At 37.5% G+C, this 25,309-nt stretch overlaps 1 protein-coding gene across 1 annotated transcript in view; it reads right to left on the reverse strand.

The window, feature by feature from the left end:
* Positions 1–25,309, reverse strand: part of LOC118889001 (dystrophin) — a 1,535,792-nt gene that overhangs the window by 128,620 nt on the left and 1,381,863 nt on the right. The window contains exon 56 of the mRNA XM_036840547.1: positions 16,382–16,528. Coding sequence (XP_036696442.1) covers positions 16,382–16,528 — 147 coding nt within the window. The remainder of the gene's footprint in view (positions 1–16,381; positions 16,529–25,309) is intronic.

Raw genomic sequence — 25,309 nt, forward strand, 5'->3', positions numbered from 1 at the left:
GCCCCTAAAGTTTAAGTGTCTGAAGAGAAAACTATGCCTGAGAACTGGGGGTCCTGACTTGTTTGAAGCAATTCAAAATCTTTTTATATTTCCTAAGTGCCATGTATAGAGTGATCCACCCAAATGTGAGTTTTCTATGTTACAAAAAGAAAGTACATTAAGAGGCAATTCAGTAAATATTTATTGATGGAAACAGAAGTGCATATTTAGAAAGACTAAGTCAAACTGAGATAATAAAGAAATGTAAGCTATAATTCAGAGGAAAGGCACGCCAAAAGCAGAGGGAAAAATCTGAAGTTCACGACTGTGCTCTCATACCTTCTTTTTCTTGCTAGTATAGGCAGCTGTTGTTAGACATTATCAATATTACATTAACCTGGAAATCTGTTCAGTTTTAACAAGGAGATGCAGACATGCTGCATCAGTTGAATGTAAGACAAATTAAAACAATTTTATTGCAAATATAAAAGAGCAAGTGTTACCATAACTAATCTTTGAAAGTACCTTTTCTTTTTAAGGATCAGAATAGTTCTTTCGCCCACACATCTAGAAAGAAGTTTGGTTCAATTTTATTCGACATGTATTTAATGGGAACCCACTAGATGTGTAATACTATAAAATATCAGTAGATTCTAGAAAAGAAGAGTCCCTCTTTTTACAACGCAGCAGGGCAGAAAGGATTAAATTCTTATAGAGGAAGAACAAATGTATTAGAAAAGATACTGCATAATCAAGTTCAGAAAAGTGAAAAAGTTTAGAAAGGCTTCACAGAAATGAACTGCAGTTCTAATAATAAACTTACATTTTTATAGTATTTAATAGTTTCTGAAGCACTTTCACAGTCTTTATCGCATTGTTTCACATGGACCTTGCAAGACTGGTGGGATTTGGATAAGTAATTCCTTTTAAAAACGTTTTAGAATATAGAATATTTAAACTGAAGGATGTGTTTTTAGGAATAAAATGAAACGATGTGAGAAGAATATAGAACATGTTTTTGGTTCTGGTTCCATTATTAACTAGCAGGGTGAACTATGACATATCATGTGATGTCTGTAAAATCAAGGGTTGGATTTCTGGACTTCCAGAACTAAAATCCTCTGAACTGATGAGTAGTAACAACTTAAACAGGCCATCTTTCCTCAAATAAGACATGCATGGTAGTACATTGGTCATTAAATGATATAGTATTAAAAATAATTAAACAGAAGCTTTTAAAGAATGATTGCTGAAGTATAAAGAATATTAAAATATTCAGTAATTCAAAGTGGATATTTTTAAAGCAATGAAACACTGACATATTCAGCTCTTTTAAAAGTAGATTTAGCAGCTGTACTATTGGCCAATTAATGCTTGGAGCACCTTGTGCTTTGGCTTTAGGCCCTGGCCAGATTCTTTAGATATAGACTAAGGCTTGAGGCTTAGCCAACTTGATTGCAAAAGCAAGGCCCTAAATACAACTAGGCAAAGTATGATGGAAACAGTGCAAGGCAATCACTGCTATTGTGAAAGAAAAACAAAGTATGTGCAATGTTGGTAAGTGCCTAATAGCATCTCTGTGTCTGGAGGATTGCCCATTATCAACTAATTATGTGTTTCCCTCCAACATTCTTTGCGTATGATCTCCAAATCAAGGCAAAAAACCCAGTACTTCAAAAGCTATTTTAGGACCCCTGCTTCCGAACAAGATGGAGTAATAAGGACCAAATTTAACCTCTGTCTTGAAATAACCAAAACATGGACAAAATACATGTAACAATGGATTGTAAGACAATGGATATCAGACAAGGAAGCACAGTGACCCCTGAGACACGGAAAACATAATGAGGTGAGCCCTAGGATAGTCCCAGATTACTACTTTGAGAGTTTCCAGACCACAGCATGGGGAAGAAGAACCCAGGAGGATCCTGGCAGACTTCCTGAGTTGAAGGGATCGAACTGAGACTCTGAGAAGCCTAGGATAGCTAGAATTCATAGGACAGAAGCCCAGAGAGGAAAGAGCTGCACAGAGAGAGAACCCTAGAGATCTATAGAGGGTCTCCCTCAAGTATTTAGCTAAGTACTGATTAGCACATGTGTGAGGAAACTGTGGGGGGCTGGGGAAAAATCACCAGGAAGGATTAGAAATAACACCATCCAGCACTCATATATGGCAGGGAGCAATGCCTATTTCCTACCAATCATACTGGAGCCCTCAAGATTCAGAGGGCATTGGGTAGAGTACAGAGAATGGTCTTGCCTCAGTTGTGGGGAATAATTAGCCCTAGACTGAGTGTTGACCTAATCCCACTTAATCTTAAAAGACCCCAAAGGATCAAACAGTAGCACACACTTTGGAAAGGGATAAATAGAAATATATTATAGAAAGTTTCTTATATCATATGTGAAGTGGTCTAATTCCACTCAAAGATACACTGTGATAAGTTAAAGATGTATACTGTAAACCCTAAAGCAACCACTAAAACAACAAAACAGTTATAGCTAATATGTCAACATAGGAGATAATGGACTCATTAATTCCAATTAATCTAAACAAAGACAGAAAAAGAGGAACAAAGACAGAAAAAGAGGAACAAGCAAAGAACCAATGGGATGAAGCAAAAATAAGTAGCTTGATGATAGGTTTACACCTAACTATGTCAATAATCACATTAAATATAAATGGTTTAAATATTCCCCATTAAAAGAGATTGTCAGATTGGATTAAAAGAAAGCAAAATCCAATTATACACTGCCTAGAAGAAATGCACATTAAATATAAAGATACAAATAGGCAAAAAGCAAACAAATGAAAAAAAGTTACACCATGCCAGCACTCATAACAAGAAAGCTGGAAGTTACATCATTAGACATTAGGGAAATGCAAATTAAAACCACAGTGAGATACTACTACGTATCTATTGAAATGGCTAAAATATAAAAGATTGACCATATCAAAATTTAGAGAGAATATGAAAGAACTGTAACTCTCATCCATTGCTGGTGGGAATGTAAAATGGCACAGCTGCTTTGTGTTAACAGGTTAAACACACACCTACCGTATAATCTAGCTGTCCCTCTCCTAGGCATTTACTCAAGAGAAATAAAAACATAAGTCCATTTAAAGACTTGTACATGAATGTTCATAGCAGCTTTATTTGTAATAGCCCCAAACTGGAAACAACCCAAAAGTCCACTAAAAGGTGAATGAATAAATAAACTGGAGTATTTTCATATAATGGAATACTAGTCAGCAACAAACAGGGATAAACTATTGATTCACGTAACAACATGGATGAATCTCAAGATATGTATGGTGACTGAAAGAAATGAGACCAAAAAAGAGTGTATACTGTATATCCTATTTATATCAAACTAGAAAATTAAAGTTCATCCACATTTTCTAAAAATTCATTGCAGTGTTATTTATAATAGCCAAGACATGGAGACAACCTAAGTGTCCACTGACAGATGAGTGGATAAAGAAAATGTACAATGAAATCTTGGCATTTGTGACAACACGGATGGACCTTGAGGGCATTACATGTAAGTGAAATAACTCAGAAAGACGAATGCTGTGTTATCTCACTGATATGTGGAATCTAAACCAAATAAAACAAAACAAAAAAATGAACTCATAGATACAGAGAAAAGATGGGTGGTTTCCACAGGTGGAGGTGGGTGGGTGAAATGGGTGAAGGGCATCAAAAGGTACAAACTTTCAGTTGTAAAATAAATAACTTTACAGGGATGTAATGTACAGCATGACGACTACAGTTAATAATACTGTACTGCAACCTACTAGAGAATGGACTTGAGGATACGGGGAGTGGGAAGGGTAAGCTGGGACAAAGTGAGAGAGTGGCATGGACATATATACACTACCAAATGTAAAATGGATAGCTAGTGGGAAGCAGCCGCATAGCACAGGGAGATCAGCTCGGTGCTTTGGGACCACCTAGAGGGGTGGGATAGGGAGGGTGGGAGGGAGGGAGATGCAAGAGGGAAGAGATATGGGAACATATGTATATGTATAACTGATTCACTGTTATAAAGCAGAAACTGACACACCCTTGTAAAGCAATTATACTCCAACAAAGATGTTAAAAAAAAAAGGTTACTGCAAAAAAAAACAAAAACAAAAAAAAGAAGTGACCAAAAGAATGTGTATTAAGAGCCTAAGAGCCATATTGTAACGGAAAAGAATCTGAAAAAGAATAGATATATATGTATGTATAACTGAATTACTTTGCTGTGCACTTGTAACTAATGCAACATTGTAAGTCAACTATACTTCAGTTTAAAAAAAAAAAGAATCTCTAGGAGGGAATGAAAAAGATACAGTTTAAAAAAAAAAAAAAAGAGCCAGATCAAAAGCAGGAGGATGGTGGAAATGTTTCAGGCCGAGGGAGCACAGGCAGGAAGAAGTCTCTAATGGACAAGGAAGATGGGGGTGTGAGACTGGCCAGGGAGGAAGGGCCTGGACCTCCCCGGGACTTATAAGCAGGGTTAGGGGGTCGAACTTTGTCCTAAGGCAAGGGAAAGCCATTAGAAAGCTTTAAGAGGCAGGGAGGTAATGACAGTCAGATGTGCTCTCTCAGAGACAATTCTGCATAGAACAACGTCTATGTTCTGATGCTGTGTAGGTAAGAAGAAAATGTGTGTGGGGGGGAGGGACGGGGTATGTTACGTAGGCATGTAAATGCATTAACAAGCCTGGAAGGATAACAGGCCAAACTGAGTGGGGAGTGTGTGTGTTTGACAAGGGAAAGCGGGGTGCAGGTAGATGGTCAGGCTAAGAAAAACTTTCAAGGTTTATTCTATACACTTAGGTATTATGTGAGTCTTTAAAAAAACATTCTTATTGGGGTATGGTTTACATACAGTGAAATGCACAAGTTTTATTGTACAGTTTGGTGGGTTACGGAAAATACGTAACCTTGTAACTCCTATCAAGATATAGAATATTTCCATCATCCCAGAAAGTTCTCTCATGCCCATTCCTGGTCGTCTTTCCTTGTACCTTCCAGGGACAACTACCATTCTGATTTATTTCACCATAGATTAGTTTTGCCTGTTCTAGAACTTCTTGTAAATGGTACCATAGAGTATCTATTTTTTGGGGTCCAGCTTATTTGCACAACACGTTTTTGGTATTCATCCATGTTGTTACACACATTCATAGTTTGCTCTTTTTAATTCCTTCCATCACCTAGTAGTAATGGATTATATGAATATACCAAATAGGTTTATTCACTCACCTATTCATGGATTGGGTTGTTTCCGGTTTGAGGCTATTGTGAATAAGGCTTCCACGAACATTTCTGCACACACACACACAAAAATACTGTATTGCATATTTGGAAGATGCTAAAAGAGTTTATTTTAGAAGTTCTCATCACAAGAAAAAAGATTTTGTAACTAGGTATGGTGATGAATGTTAACTAGACAAATTGTGGTGATCATTTCACAATAGATACAAATATCAAATCATTGTGTCATATACTTGAAATGAGTATAATTATATGTCAATTATACCTAAAAAAAATTATACCTAAATTAAAATAAAGCGGGGAGAGGAAGAAAAGCTATTTTATCTCATATTCCTCCAAAGGTAATATTAAGTATATTCCATGTCATCAGAGCAGACAGATCATTAATTGTTGATAAGGGTCTAAGATATGAGTAAACCATGTTCACCACAGAGTAAAGGATGCACATTTAATTTTTGATCAATTATGTTTCTTTTTGGAATTTTTGAAAATTATTTAAGCATTGGTAAACTTTATACATCCACAGATCTAGACATGAATACTGTTTCTTCAGAAATAATAGTCTTGTTTCCTAATATACCCCCTGTGGTATAGTTTCCCACTTATTTTAGTTTTCAACAACATTTCTGCTTAATTTCATGCTTTCAGCGATTCAAGAACTATTTATTGAATGCCTACTATGTAAAAGATACTGCCAAGTATCAGTAGATATGGTAGTTAGGGCCCCTGCTGCCTTCACGGAGCTGACATTCAAAGTGGTGCAGATAAACTTTTAATAAACAAACACATAGCTATAGATTTTCGTTAAGTGCCACGAAGCAAGCAAACAGGATGCTGTCTGTGATAGAGAATGATAGGAAATTCTCTTTTGATGTGACTTAATTATATATTAACTCTGCAGTCCATTACTTCAAATGATTTCTAGTTATTAAATTTACATACTGGAATTTTACTACTCTGTTTGTTAGTCCCAAGCTTCAGGCTTTTATTTAGAATAAAAGCTACAGATGAATAGAAAAGTCACTTAGCTAACCTGTCTTCATCCTTTAGGTTTCAGTTGGAAGGCCACTTTCTCTGCATCTTCTCTCATAACACTTACCACAATTTGTAATTATTATATGGGAATTTTTAAACTGTCTGTCTTCCCAAGAAACTATAACCCCCATTAGGGCAGGGAGTGCTTAGTGTTTCCATGACTGCATCCCTACTATATAGCACAGAGTCTGGCAGAGGGTAGGGACCAGAAAAATATTTATTAAATGGAAAATATTGACTGAATGAAGGAGTATTTCTGCACACTTCAGGAAGATTTTGATGATTAATTCCTCCTGGTTCTACAGATGAGATTCTCCTTTTGAATCTGTGAATGATTCAGACTCGGTTCTAAACAGGCTATTCCTGAGAGTGTGGTCTGAGGTTCATATATACTCATCCTACTTTAAATCTGCATTTCCTAAACTCTTAATGCAGGTGATCCCTGACACATGAGTAAATGTAAGGAGAAAGTTATACTTTTTGCTTAAAGGTTTGAACTGTAAATGAAGAGGACATACTGTCATGTGTATCTAACTTTATAGCAAAGAACTGGTACTGTATAGTCAGTCGTTCTGACAGACTCCACAGCCAGGCTGCCTGGGTTCAAATCCTGGCTCTCATTTACCAGCTGTGTGACCTCAGGCCAGCCATCAAATCTTTTAGTTTCTCATTCTCCTCATCTGTAAAACGAGGATAAAAATAATATCTACCTCAAAGGGTGATTGTGAGGCTTAAAAGCATGAATACAGTACACGTAAACATGCTTAGAATAGTGAATGGCAGGCAGTAAATGCTAGATAAGTGCTCGTTATTAATTTCAGCAGTGCATAATACTCACTAAAAACAATTCTTCTCGAATTTATCTTGTGCGACTTCATTGGCCCAAAAAGTATGGCCCTGTATAAAAAAACCTGTATTTCTAATACTTTCTTAATTTATCATATTTTCCAACCACAGCTCTACCTCTGAAATGAATGAATATATTAACTGAAGGGAGAATTTATATCATAATGATCATTATTTTAAGGACATTATAGAATTTGTAAGAATAAAGAAATATTAAGACAACCTACAGTAACTTAAGATTCCCTTTGTGGTACTGACCTTTAAAAATAGCATTTGTGAATTTCATAAGCTGGTTTCCAGTCCTACTTACAGAGTTGGCTTTAACATCCAGCTTTTCATTTGGTCTGAAAGCGGGTTATTTCTAGAGGAATGCGGAGGGAAGGAGAAGAGGTGGAGTCTTTCTGGTGGAAATGTGAGAACAGCAGCTCTTTGAATGTTGTGCATGACGTAGCCTGGGAAATGTGAGCAGCTGCTGGCGGAGTGTTTCACACGCAGCGGGAGAGTGGGAAAAGCAAAGAAGCAAACCACCAGGGCAAACAAATGCAGAAGAATGGGTGGGGCGGGGTCAGGCTGCAGTGAAGGAGGGAGGTCAGGCTGGAGGGAGAAGGACACTTAGAAGAATAAAGAATAAAGCAGTGAGAATTCTGAGGAAAGGGCAAATGTCAGTTGCACACTAAGGGAGAAGGAAAAGGGGCATTAAGGCAATTTTAAGTACTCATAATTATATGCGTATTTCTGAAAAGAAATTAGAGAGATCAAGAGGCTAAAAGAAATACATACATACATAAAACTGCTGTTTAAACACATTTAACAGGAACACATTACATCTTTAAAAACAATAATAAAACTATTATATGTATTGCCACAGTAGCTGGCTTCAGAACTAGCAAAAAGTGTTCCTGATGAAAACAAATCAGAAAGAAAGTAGTACAGAAAGATCAAGCATTCAGGTAACCAAACTCATACTTCATAATGATTTTGGTTCACTTTATAAACTCTCTAAGAAAAATTAATATGCCTTTCATTCTAACTCATAAACATATCTTTGACTCCTACTGGCTTCACTCTCATTTTGTACCTCATAAATTTTTTTTGGTCACACTCCCTACATCATTCGTTTTTCTCCCTGTAATCCCACACATCCTGATGCCTTTAAAAAAAAATAATAAAGTATGCCCTTGAAAACTAGATTCTTCTTCTTTGGAGTGAGGAGGTTGGACTCTGGAACATCTGATCTACGTTACTTTCAAGGGTACCTGGGCAACTTCAGTATCATTCCTCTTGAATAAAGTACAATTAGCTGTAAAAACATTGTAAACCACAATGACTGAGGAAAACGTCCATAAGCTTGACAGTGCACTTTAACCTAAGTGTGTTCTAAGGGCTGTAACTAGCCTGGACATTTAGATGTACACATTCCTTTAAATCTTTAAAGGGACTTGTTCACTTCTGTTTTGTTTTGTTTTTTAAACAGAGATGAGGTTCAGCATAAATGATTGTTCTCTCTTTACTGAAAAGATGTTTTCCTAGAACTCAATTGTCCCTTTTTTCATGGGTCATTCTATTCCTAATGTCAACAAATCCTTCTGTGACCCAACCTTTTCTAAAACAAACACATTCTTCTTTCCTTTGTTCTTTTCATTTCCTTTACCTTCAACTTTAAAAAACTCCTGCCAAAGGGCACATCAAACTCGATGTTATAGTTGAAATCTTTTTACAAGAGCTACCTACAGTTGAGAATGTGTTCGAATAATTTTTCCTACAATATTTTTGGATAGTGGCTTTCAGTCTTTTCAAGCCTGTGGATCCCATATTAACTTTCCACGACTTAGAGGACCCCCACATAATAAAAGTATTACTTAGTATCTGCTAATTGTGAAAAAGTGACCGACCGATAAAAATCTGTATGAGTTTAGTAACCACAGCTGCAGTTACTTATTTATGAAAAATACTGGTATATGGGCAAGACAATTTTGTATTCTAGCTACAGACAATGCTTCATGCAAAAATATATTTCTACACCTCTCCGTAAAACTCTGTGACCCACATTTTGGGAACGAATCTTTTATACGTGGTCACAGATCAACAGCATCTCCTGGGAGCTTGACAGAAATGCAGAATCACAGACTTCAGCCAATACCTACTGAGTCTTGGGGGGTATTTTAACAAGTTCTGCAGGTGACTCTTATCCATGCTAGGTTTTGAGATTTACCTTCTAGACCAGTACTATCCAACAGAAATATAAGGAGAGCTGCATACGCTATTTTAAATTTTCTAGTAGACATATTGAAAAAGTAAAAAAGAAACACTGTCGGTTGTTTTACTTGAAGCTACAGGCTCACTTGGTTCATTTTCAAGAGAAATGTCTAACTTCAAATAATCAAAAAAAAAGAAATGGGTGAGATTAATTATAATGATATATTTTACTTAACCAAATACATCAAAATATTATCACCTCAACATATAATCAATACAAAAATATTAATGAGATGGTTTACATTCCTTTTTTTTTTGGTACTAAGGTCTTTGAAACCTGATGTGTATATTACACTTACAACACACTTCAATTTGGACTGGCTACTTCAAGGGCTCAGTATCTACATCTAGATCATGTGTCTTGAAATATAGTAACTATAAATTCATATTTACATTATGTTTATTATATTTATCCATATTTACATTTTGGATTTATAGTTATAAATTCATATGGTGTTACTAGGAATCTACTAAAAGTTCCCTTCACCCTCTTCTTTTCTGCCTCAAAGACAAGTGCTTGGGTCTCCACCTTCTTGTAGCACAGTAACACTCCTCTGATACAGAATTTTCTGCATGACATTATGCTTATTTTCCGCAGTCTAACTCTAAAGTTCTCAAAGTGTCTTGCAGAAGTCATATATATAACTTTTAACCTTTTAAACCCAGCTGTACACAGCAAGTGTTTAATGCAGAATAATGGTTCTCAGAGTGTGGGCCCTGGACCAGCAGCGGCCTCACTTGGGAGCTTGTTAGAAATGCAGAATCTCAGGCCCCATCCCAGACCTACTGAATCAGAAACTCTGCAAGTGGGGCCCACACACAGTGTGATCATACAGTGATCTGTGTTTTAATAAGTCTTCCAAGTGATTCTGAGGTTCACTAACATTTGAGAACCACTGATGCAGGAAAACATTTCCTTTGAGAATGGCCACAGACTTCTTTTCTTCTGAGTTCTGTGATCGAACCACAAGCAGAATCATTTTTGGCTTTATTAAAGAAAAAGTCAAGGAAGGGCATGCTAAGGAGACATCGGCAGAACCAACCCTCAGCAAAACTGAAGTGAAGAAAGTTGGCTGTCCTCTCCTCACCCTCAGTTGGTAATGGGTCCACATTATTTGTAGGAGCAGACTGCCCAGATCACCTACACTTCCTGCCTAGAAGGGACCCCATAAACCACAACGTAAAATGATTAGCCCAAGATCCTTAAAAAAAGAAAAAGAACATAAGGAAAATGTTCAAAATCCATCAACACATTTAAAGGATCAAATCATGTACTCAATGATGATAAGGACAAACATACATACATATTGGGTTGGCCAAAAAGTTCGCTTGGGTTGTTCTGTACAATGTTACGAAAACCCGAACGAACTTTTTGGCCAACTGATAGATAGATAGAAGCCTGCTTCAAAAACCTATCTCACCCAAGTAAAGAACAGAAACTTCTCCGTTGGAACTTTTAATTCTTTTCAATTAAAAATCTTGTTTAGTTTTTTTAAAAAAAATGAAGCCACGCAAATATTTCTGTTGGCCAGCTAAATATGATTCCATGTCCTTCCACGAATCTTGCTAATCTTATTACATAGACCAAACTCCCAGTCAGAAATTATTGAAGAATTTGTAAACCAGAGATCTGAAAAGGTACTACTTTTATAGTATTAGTGTCGCAATAGCTCATATATATATATATACACACACACATATATATACACACATAGATATATATATTTGTTTATAAGATGGAGAAAGGGAGGGAGGGTGGGCCATTATGGAAGTAATGAAAGAAAATTCATCTATAAAACTTTGCTTAAGGGCTTCCCTGGTGGTGCAGTGGTTAAGAATCCGCCTGCCAATGCAGGGGACATGGGTTTGAGCCTTGGTCTGGGAAGATCCCACATGCCGCGCAGCAACTAAGCCAGGGCACTACAACTACTGAGCCTGTGCTCTAGAGCCCGTAAGCCACAACTATTGAGCCTGTGCGCCACAACTACTGAAGCCTACGCGCCTAGAGCCCGTGCTCTGCAACAAGAGAAGCCACCGCAATGAGAAGCCTGTGCACTGCAACGAAGAGTAGCCCCCGCTCGCCACAACTGGAGAAAGCCTGCGCGCAGCAACGAAGACTCAACGCAGCCAAAAATAAATAAATAAATTTATAAAAACAAACAAACAAACAAACTTTGCTTAAGATGGCGTAAGCAGTGAAGGGAGTTTTGGTCACTATGTCCTTGGACCAGATAGGACAATTACAATGTCTGCTTGCTACATAGTAGATGCTTAATCAGTGCCGACTGAATGAAAGAAGGAAAGAATGAAAGAAGGAATGGAGTATATAGAAGATGAGGGTCTACATCCCTGTGACAGAAAGTTACCACAGAGATGTGACGATGGAGTATTTAACTGCCCGCATGACCTTGGAAGAATCTTAGGAAACCTTTAAAAACACATAATTCATGATGCTGTCCTTAAACATATTTAAAGAATGTCATGCATGGAAATGTCTTCATATTTACTACTTTTCAAGTGATTACATTTCATACATCCTACAGTCAACGAAGCATTTACATTTTATATTAAAGTGTATTTGCAGCTTCTGTTGCTATTCATGGGTTTACTCACGATGCAGAGAAATGGGTAGCACATTCCCTAGTAGTACTTCCCTATAGGACTTGTGTTTGGTGACTAAAGAGCACAACTATGGCACTAAAAGTGTGTGCAATGCTTCAAAATTAGAAAGGTTTATCATCAGTTTTTCTTCCCATTTGGTTTCAATACCCATTTCTACTGGATCAGGTATTAACATTGGTTCCACTTTGAGAGCTAATTCATTAAAATCACTTTTGGTTGATTTTAGTACAATTGCTGAGTTATAAAGACAATGAGGAATATAATGCTGTATAATTTTATATTTGAAACGACAGGTGTGATTTTAAGGGGTACAGTGAACTGGGCTCATTAATCCATTGGTTTGTAAAGGAAGCTTTCAAAGTTGATATCCCTGAGAATTGTTTAAAAAAGAAGTGAAGCATGAAAAAAAAGTGAAGTATTGTGTTGCCCAAAATGGCTTTAAAGTATGACTCTGTTAAGCCCAAACTTAATAGGACTGTGAGAAGAGGCAACAAAAAGGGTAGGGAGTTGCAGTTCACAACTGATTCAGATCGTGACCGACACCTAAAAGCTGTGTGACTGTCATTGTGTCACTTATCGTCTCTGTAAGTCTCAGTTTCCTTACTTGTACAAGGGAACAGTGATACTATGTAATCATAATACATAATCATAATGTTTTGAGGATTAAGTGAGGTAATGTACATGAAAACTCTTTGTAACTACAAGGAATGATGGTTTCCTTTGTCAAAAACACATTGTCCGATGGTCTCACAGAAACATCCACACCAACGTGTCTACTCCGAGGGAGAAAATAGGATTTTATTCCCACAGAGAGTTTCAAATGGCCAAATCAATGTCTCTATACTTCTATTCGTGGATTCAATATAAATCCAGAACTCTCCATACATTCTATTTCTATGTACAGATACTCTGTGACTGGGTCTTACACTGCTATTGATGTCCATATCTATGTGGTTTATGTGTTCCTATCATTTTGAGAGATATTACACACAGCTAAAAAACCAGCATGCCTTTCTTAAGGAAAAAGTAATGGATCATGTAACTAAACCCAGGATATTCTGATATCAAGTAGACATAGCCTGGTAGTATGTCACTCTACTTCTTCTGTTACACTATTTGCTCAAATGTAAGACTCTTTTTCTTAGGCTTATATCTGCCTTCCCACTACCCCAAGTCTCCATTCTTGGTTTTTCTTTGTCTTATCAGACACAGAAGCAAAGATGAACTCACACTTTTGTCATGATTTTAGTTAACTGACATAGCACTGTAAGTGAATGAGTTCTTTATTTTCATAGAAATATGATGTCATAATAATGGTGGGCTCACACTCCCCTCCACAGAAGCTGGGTAATGCTTTAGTCTCACATACATTCTTCTAAATGTAAAAGGTTCTCAACAGGATGTATGAGTTGCTCTTCCAGTAATGGGGATAAAGTTGTTTGATATGTGCCTCACTTCTTGCTTTGTTCACTTTCTGAACAAGGACTCACATTTATAATATAGCAGAGTGGTTAGAATGCTGGTCAAAGGAAAAAATGGAATCAACTTGACTCAGTTATGTGCAACCCCAAACCTTGTATTTCTCAGCTTTCTGCTAAAAACACTTTTTAAGCCTATTCTTAAGGTCACGTTCAAAAACAGCAACGTGTGAAATTTGCCACAATAAGAGCATATGCCGCAAACTGAATTATTTAATATGAGAAGGCTGTGTTATATGTGTGTTGGGGATGAGGGGTTGAAAAGTTAGAACTATATTGATAGAAGGAGGAACATAATCCCAACAAGTCACGTTTGTATTATGAAGAGGAAGCAACTCCATTGATTCTAAACTAAATTTTGTCGTATGTGTATCTCCCCCAGATATCCACATACACAATCATAGGATTGAACTGGCTGTGACCTAAGACGAAATGCATTATCTCGTTTTACAAACGAGGAAATAGAAGCTGGGAGACGTCAAATGGCTTTCCCAAGATAACATGGTCAAATAATAGCTGAGCTTCAGCTAGAAGTTAGGTATTCTACTATTCACTCCTACACTCTTTGTACGACATCACACTATCTTCTTTTATGTACTTCCCTATATTTATAACCAAGTCCTTATTCATTTTAAAGAATGGATACAAATTAAGCTATTAATATTTTCTCATACTTTATATTTAAATAACAGTGCAACTCTGATGATCACTTAGCATTGATTTTTTTTAACTTTTCCTATCATAATATTTTTATCTCATTTGTAAATTTACATGCCATTGTCACAGATTTATATCACATTCTGAAAGCAAATGTGGCATTCAGCTCACTAAAAGAAATTTTAAGATAATAGTTCAAGAGTGCTTGAATGGAATGAATGTGTCCTTTGGTTTTCCTTGGACATTTATTACTTTCATTATTTATGTTTAAAATGAGAAACATACTAAGGATGAAACTGATAAGATTTTAATAGTACTTAACCACTATGGAGAAAATACACACAGAAATGCATGCAATCTCTTAAATATATTGTCTTGCTTTAGTCAATGCCACTTACAACCATCTATCATACATGTATTTCAAGACTATCCATCACAACAAAAATTAAATTATATGAGATCTCAAGAGGTCTTGAGTTTGGAACTTGTTTTTATTAAAGATCTAGCAATTCTTTAACAGGACTTTCAGTCACACCCCTAAATGGACTGCCAATAGGAAAAGTAATCTGGTTTATCATTTTTTTTCTTACTGAAACACTGGAAACAAATATTTTTGTTTTTATTTTAGTATACAAATATAAATTATAATATATTCATCTCAATATGTACCCATTATAATAATGTTTACTTAAAGAGTATTGTAATGTACAAAAAGCCCATTTTATAATATTAAGGGAGGGAGTTCCCTGGTGGCGCAGTGGTTGAGAATCCGCCTGCCAACGCAGGGGACATGGGTTCAAGCCCTGGTCCGGGAAGATCCCACATGCCGCGGAGCAACTAAGCCCGTGCGCCACAACCACTGAGCCTGTGCTCTAGAGCCCGCGAGCCACAACTACTGAGCCCACGTGCCACAACTACTGAAGCCTGCGCGCCTAGAGCCCATGCTCCACAACAAGAGAAGCCACTGCAATGAGAAGCCTGCGCACCACAGCAAAGAGTAGCCCCAGCTCACCACAACTAGAGAAAGCCCGAGCGCAGCAACAAAGACCCAGTGCAGCCAAAAATAAATAAATGTATATAAAAAAATATTAAGGGAAAATTACAAAATGCAAGATAATATCTGCAATTACAAAACTTAAAAATGATATCTGCAATTTAAAACAGACTGGAAGTAAAATGTAAACATATTATAAGTAGCTGAATCTGGAAAACAAATATTTTTAAACCCAGTTTCCTCTTTCCTCTCTGTCCCCAGAAGCATACTCTGTGCAACTTATGAAACCAGAAAAAGAGAGAAACAATTCCTTAATGCTATGGTCAAACCAGTTTTAAGGTTTGGGGGTATAATGGTGGCCTTCACGCATGGAACATATAGACACACCTATTCCACCATTACATTTTCTGAGTTCTTACTGTGAGCCAGGTACTGTACCAATAACTCTACCTGAATTAGTTCCTTTAATATTACAGCAAGCATGCTGGAGACGAGGAAATGGACAAAGAGGTCAAGTGACTTCAAGTAAGTCTGATTCCAAAACCTGTATGCTATAATAATAACAATTATAACTGCAATAACACCAAGAACTAGAATTCACACAGTGAATGTGGCTAGTACTTTACTAAGCATTTCCCATGTATTTTGACTTACTCGTCCTGATAATAGACAAATGTTTTAGAAACATTTAACATCCCCATTTTCTTCAGATGAAACACTGAGGCACAGAAAAGTTAAATAACTTGCCAGAGGTCCCACAGCCAGTAAGTGTGACCTTGAGCACACCTACATTCCCTTTATTTATTATGCAAACCTATGAAAAACTTCGTTGTGTGGGTTTGTGATAGGATGATCTTTCTTTAAAAGATTTAGAATGTGTCTTACCATTGACTCTTATTTAAATTAGGATTCCAAAAGGAAAGATGTTTTAAGAATCCAAGCAATGATAGTACAAAGTAATTGCATGCCAGTAATTTAGTTCTTCCAGCATGATTCAGCGTTATCTTCCATGTTTATTGCAAGATAGAGTAAAGTCTAACTCTAAGCCATTAAAAAATGAATATTAATAGGCTTGAAAACATACATATAGGGAATTATTAAATAATACAAAATATCCTACACTCACAAAATATTATCATGAGTATCACATGAAGAAATTATTTTATTGTTCCTTACAAACAAGCTTTATCTGTATATTCTCTTACTGACAGAAGGAACCGCAATGCTTATAATATGCCTACCTGCAGAAGCTTCCATCTGGTGTTCAGGTCTTCCAGAGTGCTGAGGTTATATGGTGACAGCTGAATGCCCAACGTGGTGAGCTGGCGAGCAAGGTCATTGACGTGGCTTACATTCTCTTTGAGAGGTGCAATTTCTCCTCGAAGTGCCTGTGTGACATAGTCAAGGGCAAAATGGAAGATAAGAACATTTAAAGCAAAAAAACAGGCACATGGGAACTACAAAGTATCGTATTTTGTTGGAGGTGTCAGCAACATTTGCTCTGTTATAGTGGTATTATGACAATGAACATTTGTTAATGGGTGGATAACTAATATCTATTGAGCACTTCCTAGGTGCCTAATCCTGTGATGAGCTCTGTCCAAACATAATCTGATTTTATTCCTACACAAAAACACTATGAGGTTGGTCGTTGGAGAATTCTCATTTTATACATGAGAAAACAAAATTGCAGAGGTTAAACCTTGCCCAAGGCCCCATGGGTCCAACTTGAGGAACCGGGGTTACATACTCAGGTTTGTCTGCCTCCAAAGTGCATATTCTTAACAATTATATTACTTTTCCAAAGAAATTCTGGATTGGCAAAGTAACAGGAAAAATACAATGCTGCTAGACTCTAAATTCTACTCATCTCACAACCAAAAATGGATGCTTTCTTTTTTAACAGTAAAAGATGTACTCAATCATAAAATATTACATTCCTACTTTGTACCAACTACATAATAAATCAATTCATTTAGAGATTAGGGTATTTTGTCAGATCCTAAGAATGACTTCCAGGTCTCCTGGTATTTTAGTCCTTGTAGTAATGACTGAAGAAGGCTCCCATGGGGCTCCTCAGCTGTCTCTGAAGCACTGCAGCAGGATTCTGTGATGCAATGCATCATGACAATCTGTTGAGCGGAAGAACCCTATGCAGATACGGGGAGGATATTACCATGCATCATATCTACCCTATTGAGATGACGTTTATGGATCTTTAACGTGATGCATGATGTCCCAGTGTTCCAATGAGCAATTTCTAAGGGACGAATTCCCTCACTTCGGAGAACAGCTTGTGTCATGCAATGTCTGTGCACAAGGACAGCATCACTTACTTGGCTATACGTGCTGTTTTGACTTGCTTGATCTGGGCAGGTGTTATTTTTGTGGTTCACTTTGTTGATAAAACCATTGTTTACACTGACTTCATCTATAACCTTCCAGTTCCTTCTGACTCCAAATGACAGGAACCAGTATGTACATTCTAAATAAGAATGGCATTATCCTCTCAGATCAAACTGAATATCTCATCACTAAAATGTGGTATCGTATGGAGTATAAGACTCTTATACAGTTCTTAGATAATACAGGACATTGTGGCAATCACTCTGTTGAACTTACAGTTTTTTAAAAAGTGGTCATTAAAAATATTAAAGAATCATGGGTTTCCTTCTGGGAGTGATAAAAATATTCTGGAATTAGACAGCAGTGATGGTGTCACAGCTCTGTGACTATACTATACACCACTGAATTATACACTTTAAAAGGACGGATTTTACGGTATGTGAATTATATATCAAAAAAATAAACAAAGAAAAACAAAAGAAACCGTTCTGACTGAGCACACAGATGCGAAAAAATCATATCAGATGTTTTTATCTTTATTCGATTTCATGTCAGTGGAATGTCATAGGAATCATTCTGAAACTAAGAAAGTTTTTATAGGAATTGATAGTAAATATTATTCCATTTCCTTATAAATAAATACATGGATTAAAAGAATCATAGTACGTGCCCATGGAGAGAGGCAGTTAAACTCCATAAACGTGAATTCGTATCTCTAAAAGGAAATGATCCATAATCACTCTGTTTTGCGTAATAGAAAGGTTAGAAAACAGATTTCTTAAATGCCATTTGGGGAAACCTGGACAAGAACAACGATTCCAAAAACGGAGCCATTGTCTTCTGGGTAATAACATGCGTTTCTAGTAGCCACAAGTAGATATCACATGAGCGGGAACCGTAAGTAGGAACCATCGCAGAGATGGCAGGATTAGCCAGCCAGGCAGAATCTGACAATAGCGCAGACTAACCCTGTACACTAGTCACTGCCTTCACTAGTGAGGCTCTCGGCTGTCGAGTTCAGTATCCATGTCAGTTAAGTCATATCTAGATTTCAGCTCCCCTTGGATTACATAATGCACATGGTTCAAGGGTCTCTTATTAGCGTATTTTGATTTTCACTTTCTTCCCCAAAGGCCTGGACACAGATTTTTAATCTTGCATGAATGTTTTGGAGGATGAAGGAGATTAAAAAATAAGTTCCAGCATTCATGATTAATCACAACACTCAGTCTCCTTTCCCCTCCCTCCCTCCTCCCCACTAGCCCCCACCCCAGCCCACACACACACTCTGTCATGGGATTTTGTGGCTTCTGTTTGTTTTTTTTTTTTTTTGGCTTGTATCTACCAATTACAGTAGAAGTTCCCTTAACTGATCTCCACTTAAGACTCATCAGATTAGCCAGGGTCTTCATTTGTCTGGGAAACATACTGACTGGTGCCTCTAACAACCTCTAAATAAGATGTTAGCAATACCTGTCAGTATGCATGGCGTTCAGCTCTCATTAGTTGACTTGTCAATGTGTGTACGTTCTCAAACCTGCTTTTGCCAATTAGTACTGCAATTACATAATTTAATGAAAGATTTCCTAAACCAAAGAAATATAAGTCTAAGAAGAAAATAAGTTATTATTTCTGTAAAAATAAGGTTAAATATTCTGGAAAATTGCTTTCAAAGAAAAAGAAAAAGAAGTATTACTGAATTGGGTGTGGACAAGACAACTGTAAAAGATTAGGAAAACAACCTGAAAATTTTAGAAAGGTTCTGTATTGAGAATGCTTCCCATGTTTCCCAGTGGGCTCTGTCTGCATTAAGGAAACCTGAACTGGAAATCAAAACGTCTGTGTTATCAGTGTGATTTATGGAGAGCTCTAATCAGAGAATTTACACTCAAAGAGAAAACCTTCACACAACATTAAGATATTAGTGACTACTTTAACATAAAATAAAATGTTTAAGATATATTTTTTATGACTCCCTAATTTAACTGACTTTTTCAATTAACTGTTAAACTCTAGGTCCTAACTGAGTTGGAATAGAGAGCATCTATTTTAAATTTTGACTACTATGATTTTACTACCACTGCTACTGCTACTACTGTTATTATGAAGGGAGAAAAGCCATATGTTCTGTTTAATCTGAATGCCTAAGTCTCTGTTAAGATAAACGGAAGTTTTGATTAGGGGGAGGTCAGTTGCTAAAGAGAGAATTTGGTGCAGAGGTTCACTTTGGGGCGATAATTGTGATGGGCCTGAGCAGAAAGAAGAACTTTAGCCGGCTAGAAGTCATTGGGAGGGCACTAAGCACATGAGAATGGAGGAAAGGAGATAGCTGATGGCGGAAAAGAGGAAGAGAAACAGGAGGCAGGGGAGTGTTTAAGGCAGTCTTCACTCTGACATCTGACCTAGGTTCTGGTGGCAGCTCCATACCACCTGAGGACGGCTCACTGCTGTAAGCTGTCAATGCCTAAAAGTGTACATAACAAGAAGCACGGTCCCCTAAACACTGAGTCACAGGACATACTATGCGAAGAGTGAATACAGGTACCGTCTCATTTAAGTGGATGTAACATTACGTTTGACTGTATTTCAAATATTAGCACTTCTAATACTGCTAATTTAATTGTTAATGCACATAGACATTTACATTTAAATTATTAAACACTAAACATAAAATGTCTAAAAGTATGGCTCACTCTGAACAATATGATGTGCTATTTAAATACTACCAGAATGTCATTAGATTTTATTCTAGTTTGGAAGCAATAAGTGAGAGAACATTCAAGCGAGCCATTATACTCTGGGTTTTCTTTGAATCACTTAAACATCTGGAATATGTTCACCATGAAAGAGCAAACCAAGTCTAATTTTATTATGACTAGTTTCATGCAGGCAGAATTTTCACTTCATTAAATGCTGTCTGATTATAAATATAAAAGTACTGATTTAGAATGATAATAAGTCTAATATGTCAAGTTTTTCTTTTTTATGATGTTTAATTGCTTGTCAGAACTTTGCTTCGATCTTTATGTAAAGATTTGTTCAAATATAGATTCAGAAGCTCAGCCATCAACCACTTTGCAACAAAAGGAAGGGATTGTCTATTAACAAGGGGACATTATTTCTGAGGGAGCAATTTTGACTTGATAGTTAAGCACTATTCTGCAAGGCACAGAAGGTCAATTTGGAGCATTGGAAAAGGTAAGTTGAGGCCCTTTGACTTTGGGGGCCTCCGTGAAGTAGGAAGCAACAGACCTGGCATATAATCAGCGTGCAATGAATATTCATTGAATGAAAACATGAATTAAGGGGAAGTGGGAACATTTGAATTAGTTGTGAGAGAGACTGTGAGAGGGAGGCGACCAAAGAAACGCAGCGAGGTTGCCAAACAGTGTTGAGGGCTCATTTGAGGCTGAAGACCACAATTTTTTAGCAGAACCAATCTCCCCAATCTTCTCTTTCTCCAACAGTGTTCCATGCAAGCATGGAGAAAACAGTTGAACCAAGTTTGGGATTTTGTCAGATGGTTGTGGCACAAATACCTAGGGACAAGAGAGTTTAAATTTTAGCTAGAATGTGATTGCAAAACACAGCTAAACTGGATTCAAAGGGAAGTGAAGCAAGATGAGGCTTGTAGATGGAGAGAAAGTAGAGGGGTCAACGGTGGAGGTTCAGGACAAACCAAGAAAGGCCATAGCAAGATTAGCTGTACAAGCAAGCAAGAAGGAGAGGAGACTCTGGGATGCTTGAATTAGCTCTGCCATTTAGGAGTTTATTTATAAATTGTGTGATGTGATATATATATCACAGTTATATGTATATATATCTGATATATATACACCACCTTATTTATATATTAATGGTGCTCCTGAGAATCTGAAACTCTTCCCTTCTTAACGATATCAAACACTGTTCCTGAAATCTTAACCTACTACTTCATAGAGGTCCTATCTCACTTACTAGGAATTCAAAATTAGTCTGATCTGACAATGAAATGTCATTCTAGGGCTATATACACTGGGCAGAGAAATTTACGTTACAAATACTATCTAAGAAACGAAGTAGGGGCTAACCGCATTTGTCTCTACAATGAAACCTTGCTGAACAAAACTGTGAACCAAAAGCCCGAAAAAAATAGCCTAAAAAGAGTAAGTGTTAGGAGAAGTCCCAGGACGCTTCATGCTGGGTTAGGAGCTGAGGGGGAGGAAATGGAAATCATGTCCTGCAAATCCAGGTCTTTGGTTCTGGTACTGAGGCTTCTACATGTGGCTCAGGGAAGGCGTCACAGAACTCAGTTACCCAGAATTGGGCGGAGGTACAGCCCAGCTATGTTCTGCAGCTTCTGCATTTCTGGATGGGAGTGAATGGCCACCACTGGAACCAAAAGAGTCAAGGACCATATCCTGCTTTGCCCAGAAGCTCAAAGCCCTCCTGGAGCCTCTTAAATAGCTGGGGGGAATGAGCTACTCAAATGTGGTTGGACCAATAACAAAGAAACACAAGAGGAGATGTAGGCAAGGCTTTCCATGAAATGCATCAGGCTTGGAGACTTCCACTGTTATCTCCTATTCTTGACTCTTTACTCTGGTTGGCTTCCCACCTGGTACAGTGCCCAGGATGTAGGTTCAGCCTTTGTCTCAGATACCGACTGCCTTCGGGAAGCAGAGTCTGAGTGCTTTTAAGAGAAGAGGAGTGAGAGAAGCAGGAGGTCAGGGCAGAAACGCTAAGTAAGGATGTGGTCTCAGGTGGAAAACAGCATCAATCTGGTCCCATAGGAAGCTCTGGCGCACAAATTATACCATAAAATGTCCCACCTTAAGACAAAGAGGTTTGTCCTTTTCTATTCCAATGTCCATCGGTTATTGGCTGCTAGCTTCCCCCTGGCAGTCTTAGAGGAGAAGGGGTGGTATGAGGTCCCAGGCAAGGGGCCTTCCTTTCGGCTGAGGAAGGTTTTCTGGAAAAGGGTGCAACTATGAGTCCTTATCAGCCAGCACTCAGAGTTGCTGTGTGATGAGTGTGCCGGCCAAGTAGAGGAATCTGGCTGGGGTGCCAACGGCATCCACTACATAGACTAACGTCATCCAGTTCCCCAACTTCCTTTTACCCTTGGACTTTGGGTGTCACTTTTTTTTTTGTTTTTTGTTTTTTTTTGCAAGAGACTTCTTATGTGAATTCTCATTGCTAACATTATGAGGCTATCCCATCGACTTCCAACAAAACTGAGACATTCCACCCTTTCCATAAGTTCTGCCAAATACTAAGGGATTGTGTGGAGTTAAGACACAGGTGGTAGTTTGCAGACTGAATGAGGACTTCCCTCTGCCGTCAGGATCACTTTTGCCTCTGAGACATTCTTGACAATAAATTATGCCACTGAAACATGTATTCTTTTTTAATAGAGATGCGACTGCACTGCATTCCAGCATCAGTTTTTACTGTGGCAGCCTGCGGGCAAAATATTATGCTTTTTTTTTTTCATTGTCTTCCTTGCGTTCCATTTTCAGGGCAATTCTTGTACATGTTCATATTTGGGCATGATCACTTTGGACGAGCAAACTGAATACGGACATAAATAATGAAGCAGATTCAGACCTAATGACCTAGATGTAGCACAATCAGGATGACCTGGGGTAGGTTAAATTAAAAAAAAAAACAAAACGATTTTCGGAAAACAATATGAAGTTTGTAGGCATGAAAAAATCTAGCACTTTTATTTCCCAAACAATTATCAGTAATTATTTTAACTATGGTTTCCCCTCAGAGTCACCACACTTCCAAACTTGTGGCACTAAAAGAATAGCAATTAACTGCTACATTTTTTTCCATAAGGAACCCTCATGTTTTTATGAAAAATGATCTCTAGTTTCTCTTCATATTATTGGAAAAGAGAGTGCACCCAAATACAAGAGCATAAATTCTTTTTTAACATCTTCTCACTTGCATCTATCATAATTCTTCATCTTTCAGGACATGGCTTCACTACGAAGCTTATAACTCCAATGCTCCTAAAGGCTGAATTATAGCTTAACCACACTTATAGTATCTGTCTTCTTTCTTTTTTATGCATGTTCATTTTGCCTTCACAAATATAAATTGAAAATGAGGAACAGAACGGAATTGATCACAAAGGAAAGGTTTTTGCCTATAAGAACAAGTTGTACACATTTGAGTTATTTTAATTTCCTTGGAAACTACTTTCTATAATCCTAACTCTGGATGCTAATTATTTCTTTTTTATAGAAAAATGAAGCAAATAAACCAAACCAAAACAAAAACATTTCAAGCTTTCCATAGCTTTCTAATGACACAATTAAAACAAATAAAAAAGGTAGCTCATGAGTGCTTTACAGAGGCTAAATGCAAAATAAGCACAATTAAAATAAAAAGGTCTCTGAGTATAAATAAATCATTTAAGCAGACCACGTTCTTAGGCTGCTAAGGAAACAGAAGAAATGCCAATATTTTCTTTCTGAGAAATTTTAATTATATGTGACAAAACATCAGGCAAAATGGCAGTTAATGAAATCTATTTACTTATTTAAAAATAAGTAATAATCCATAAACCATTAAAAACATGAATCACAAGGACACTGATAGTCAAATTCAGGAGTTATTTTAGATTAAGTTTTACATTTAACAGGTTTTTTGAATTTGCAAACATTTCTGTCAGTCTAAAATGTTCACGGTCTGTGCCCACATTTGCCACTACCAGTGCCCTGGCAAAGAGATGCGGTCTTGCTCTCACCTTTCCCTTCATGGCTCAAAACATCTGTCTAAGGCAGTGACTCTCAAACAACAGCATGCATCATAATCACATGGAGGGCTTGTTAACACAGAGACTGCTGGGTCCCACTCCAGCACGTGTGATTCAGTAGATCCAGGGTGGGCCTGAGAATCTGGCGCTTTGAACAAGAACTTAGAAGATGCTGCATCCCTAGAACTCCCCAAACTTATTCTTGACTTTGCATGCTGTTCTCTCAGCCTGGAGTTCTCCATTGGCACCCTCTGCCTAGCTGACTTGTATTCTGCTACTCAGATCTCAGTTCCTGTGACCATGAAAGACAGCCCATCCCTGGTCGCCCTACCTGAAGAAAGGTCCCCCGATTTTTCTCACTCTCAGAACCTTATTTTCCTTCTTAGCACTGATCGCAATTTGTAAGTGCATGCTTATTTGCCTATTTATTAATTCATTATCGGTCCCTTCACAAGACCCTAACCTTTATTAAGGCAATTCGATATTATTTTTTTCACTAGGGTATGCCTGTACCTAGTACATGATAATCCCTCAATTAAAGAATAAACAGTCAAGAGAATTAGGCACTAATACTTTAGATCAACAGCTATTCTCAAATTGCTTCATAAACACAGTTTCCTACAGAAATCTGATGCCGAGTTCCTAAGTGAAAGAAGAGAAACCTGCTTATTTCCTTCAGATTCTGTATCTGAATTCTTTGGATCTATTACTTGATTTATGTTGGAGCATACACTGATTTCTGAAGTATCTCTAACGCTCTGGGCAGGAATGTAACTTTCAAGTTTTTGGTACTAACCAGGGGGTTTTTATAAAAATGAAGCAAGTGGGAAAAAAAGGGGGAGTAATCTATTTAAGGAAAATATGTTCTTTTGGTAGTGATACACGTGGTGTAGCCTTCTGCAGGGCATTTTGGCAAGACTGAATAAAAGCTTTAAAAATACTCATACAGGAAAAGATGGGAAGGCTACACAGCGGGGTCTCCATTTGGAGGTATATAGTGACCTGGCCAAGGAGACAAGGGGACTGAAATCCAACCTGGGCTCCACTACTGAACTGGTGAACTCTGGCACAG

The sequence above is a fragment of the Balaenoptera musculus genome, chromosome X, assembly GCF_009873245.2.
Source record: "Balaenoptera musculus isolate JJ_BM4_2016_0621 chromosome X, mBalMus1.pri.v3, whole genome shotgun sequence".
In the NCBI taxonomy this organism is placed as follows: Eukaryota; Metazoa; Chordata; class Mammalia; order Artiodactyla; family Balaenopteridae; genus Balaenoptera; species Balaenoptera musculus.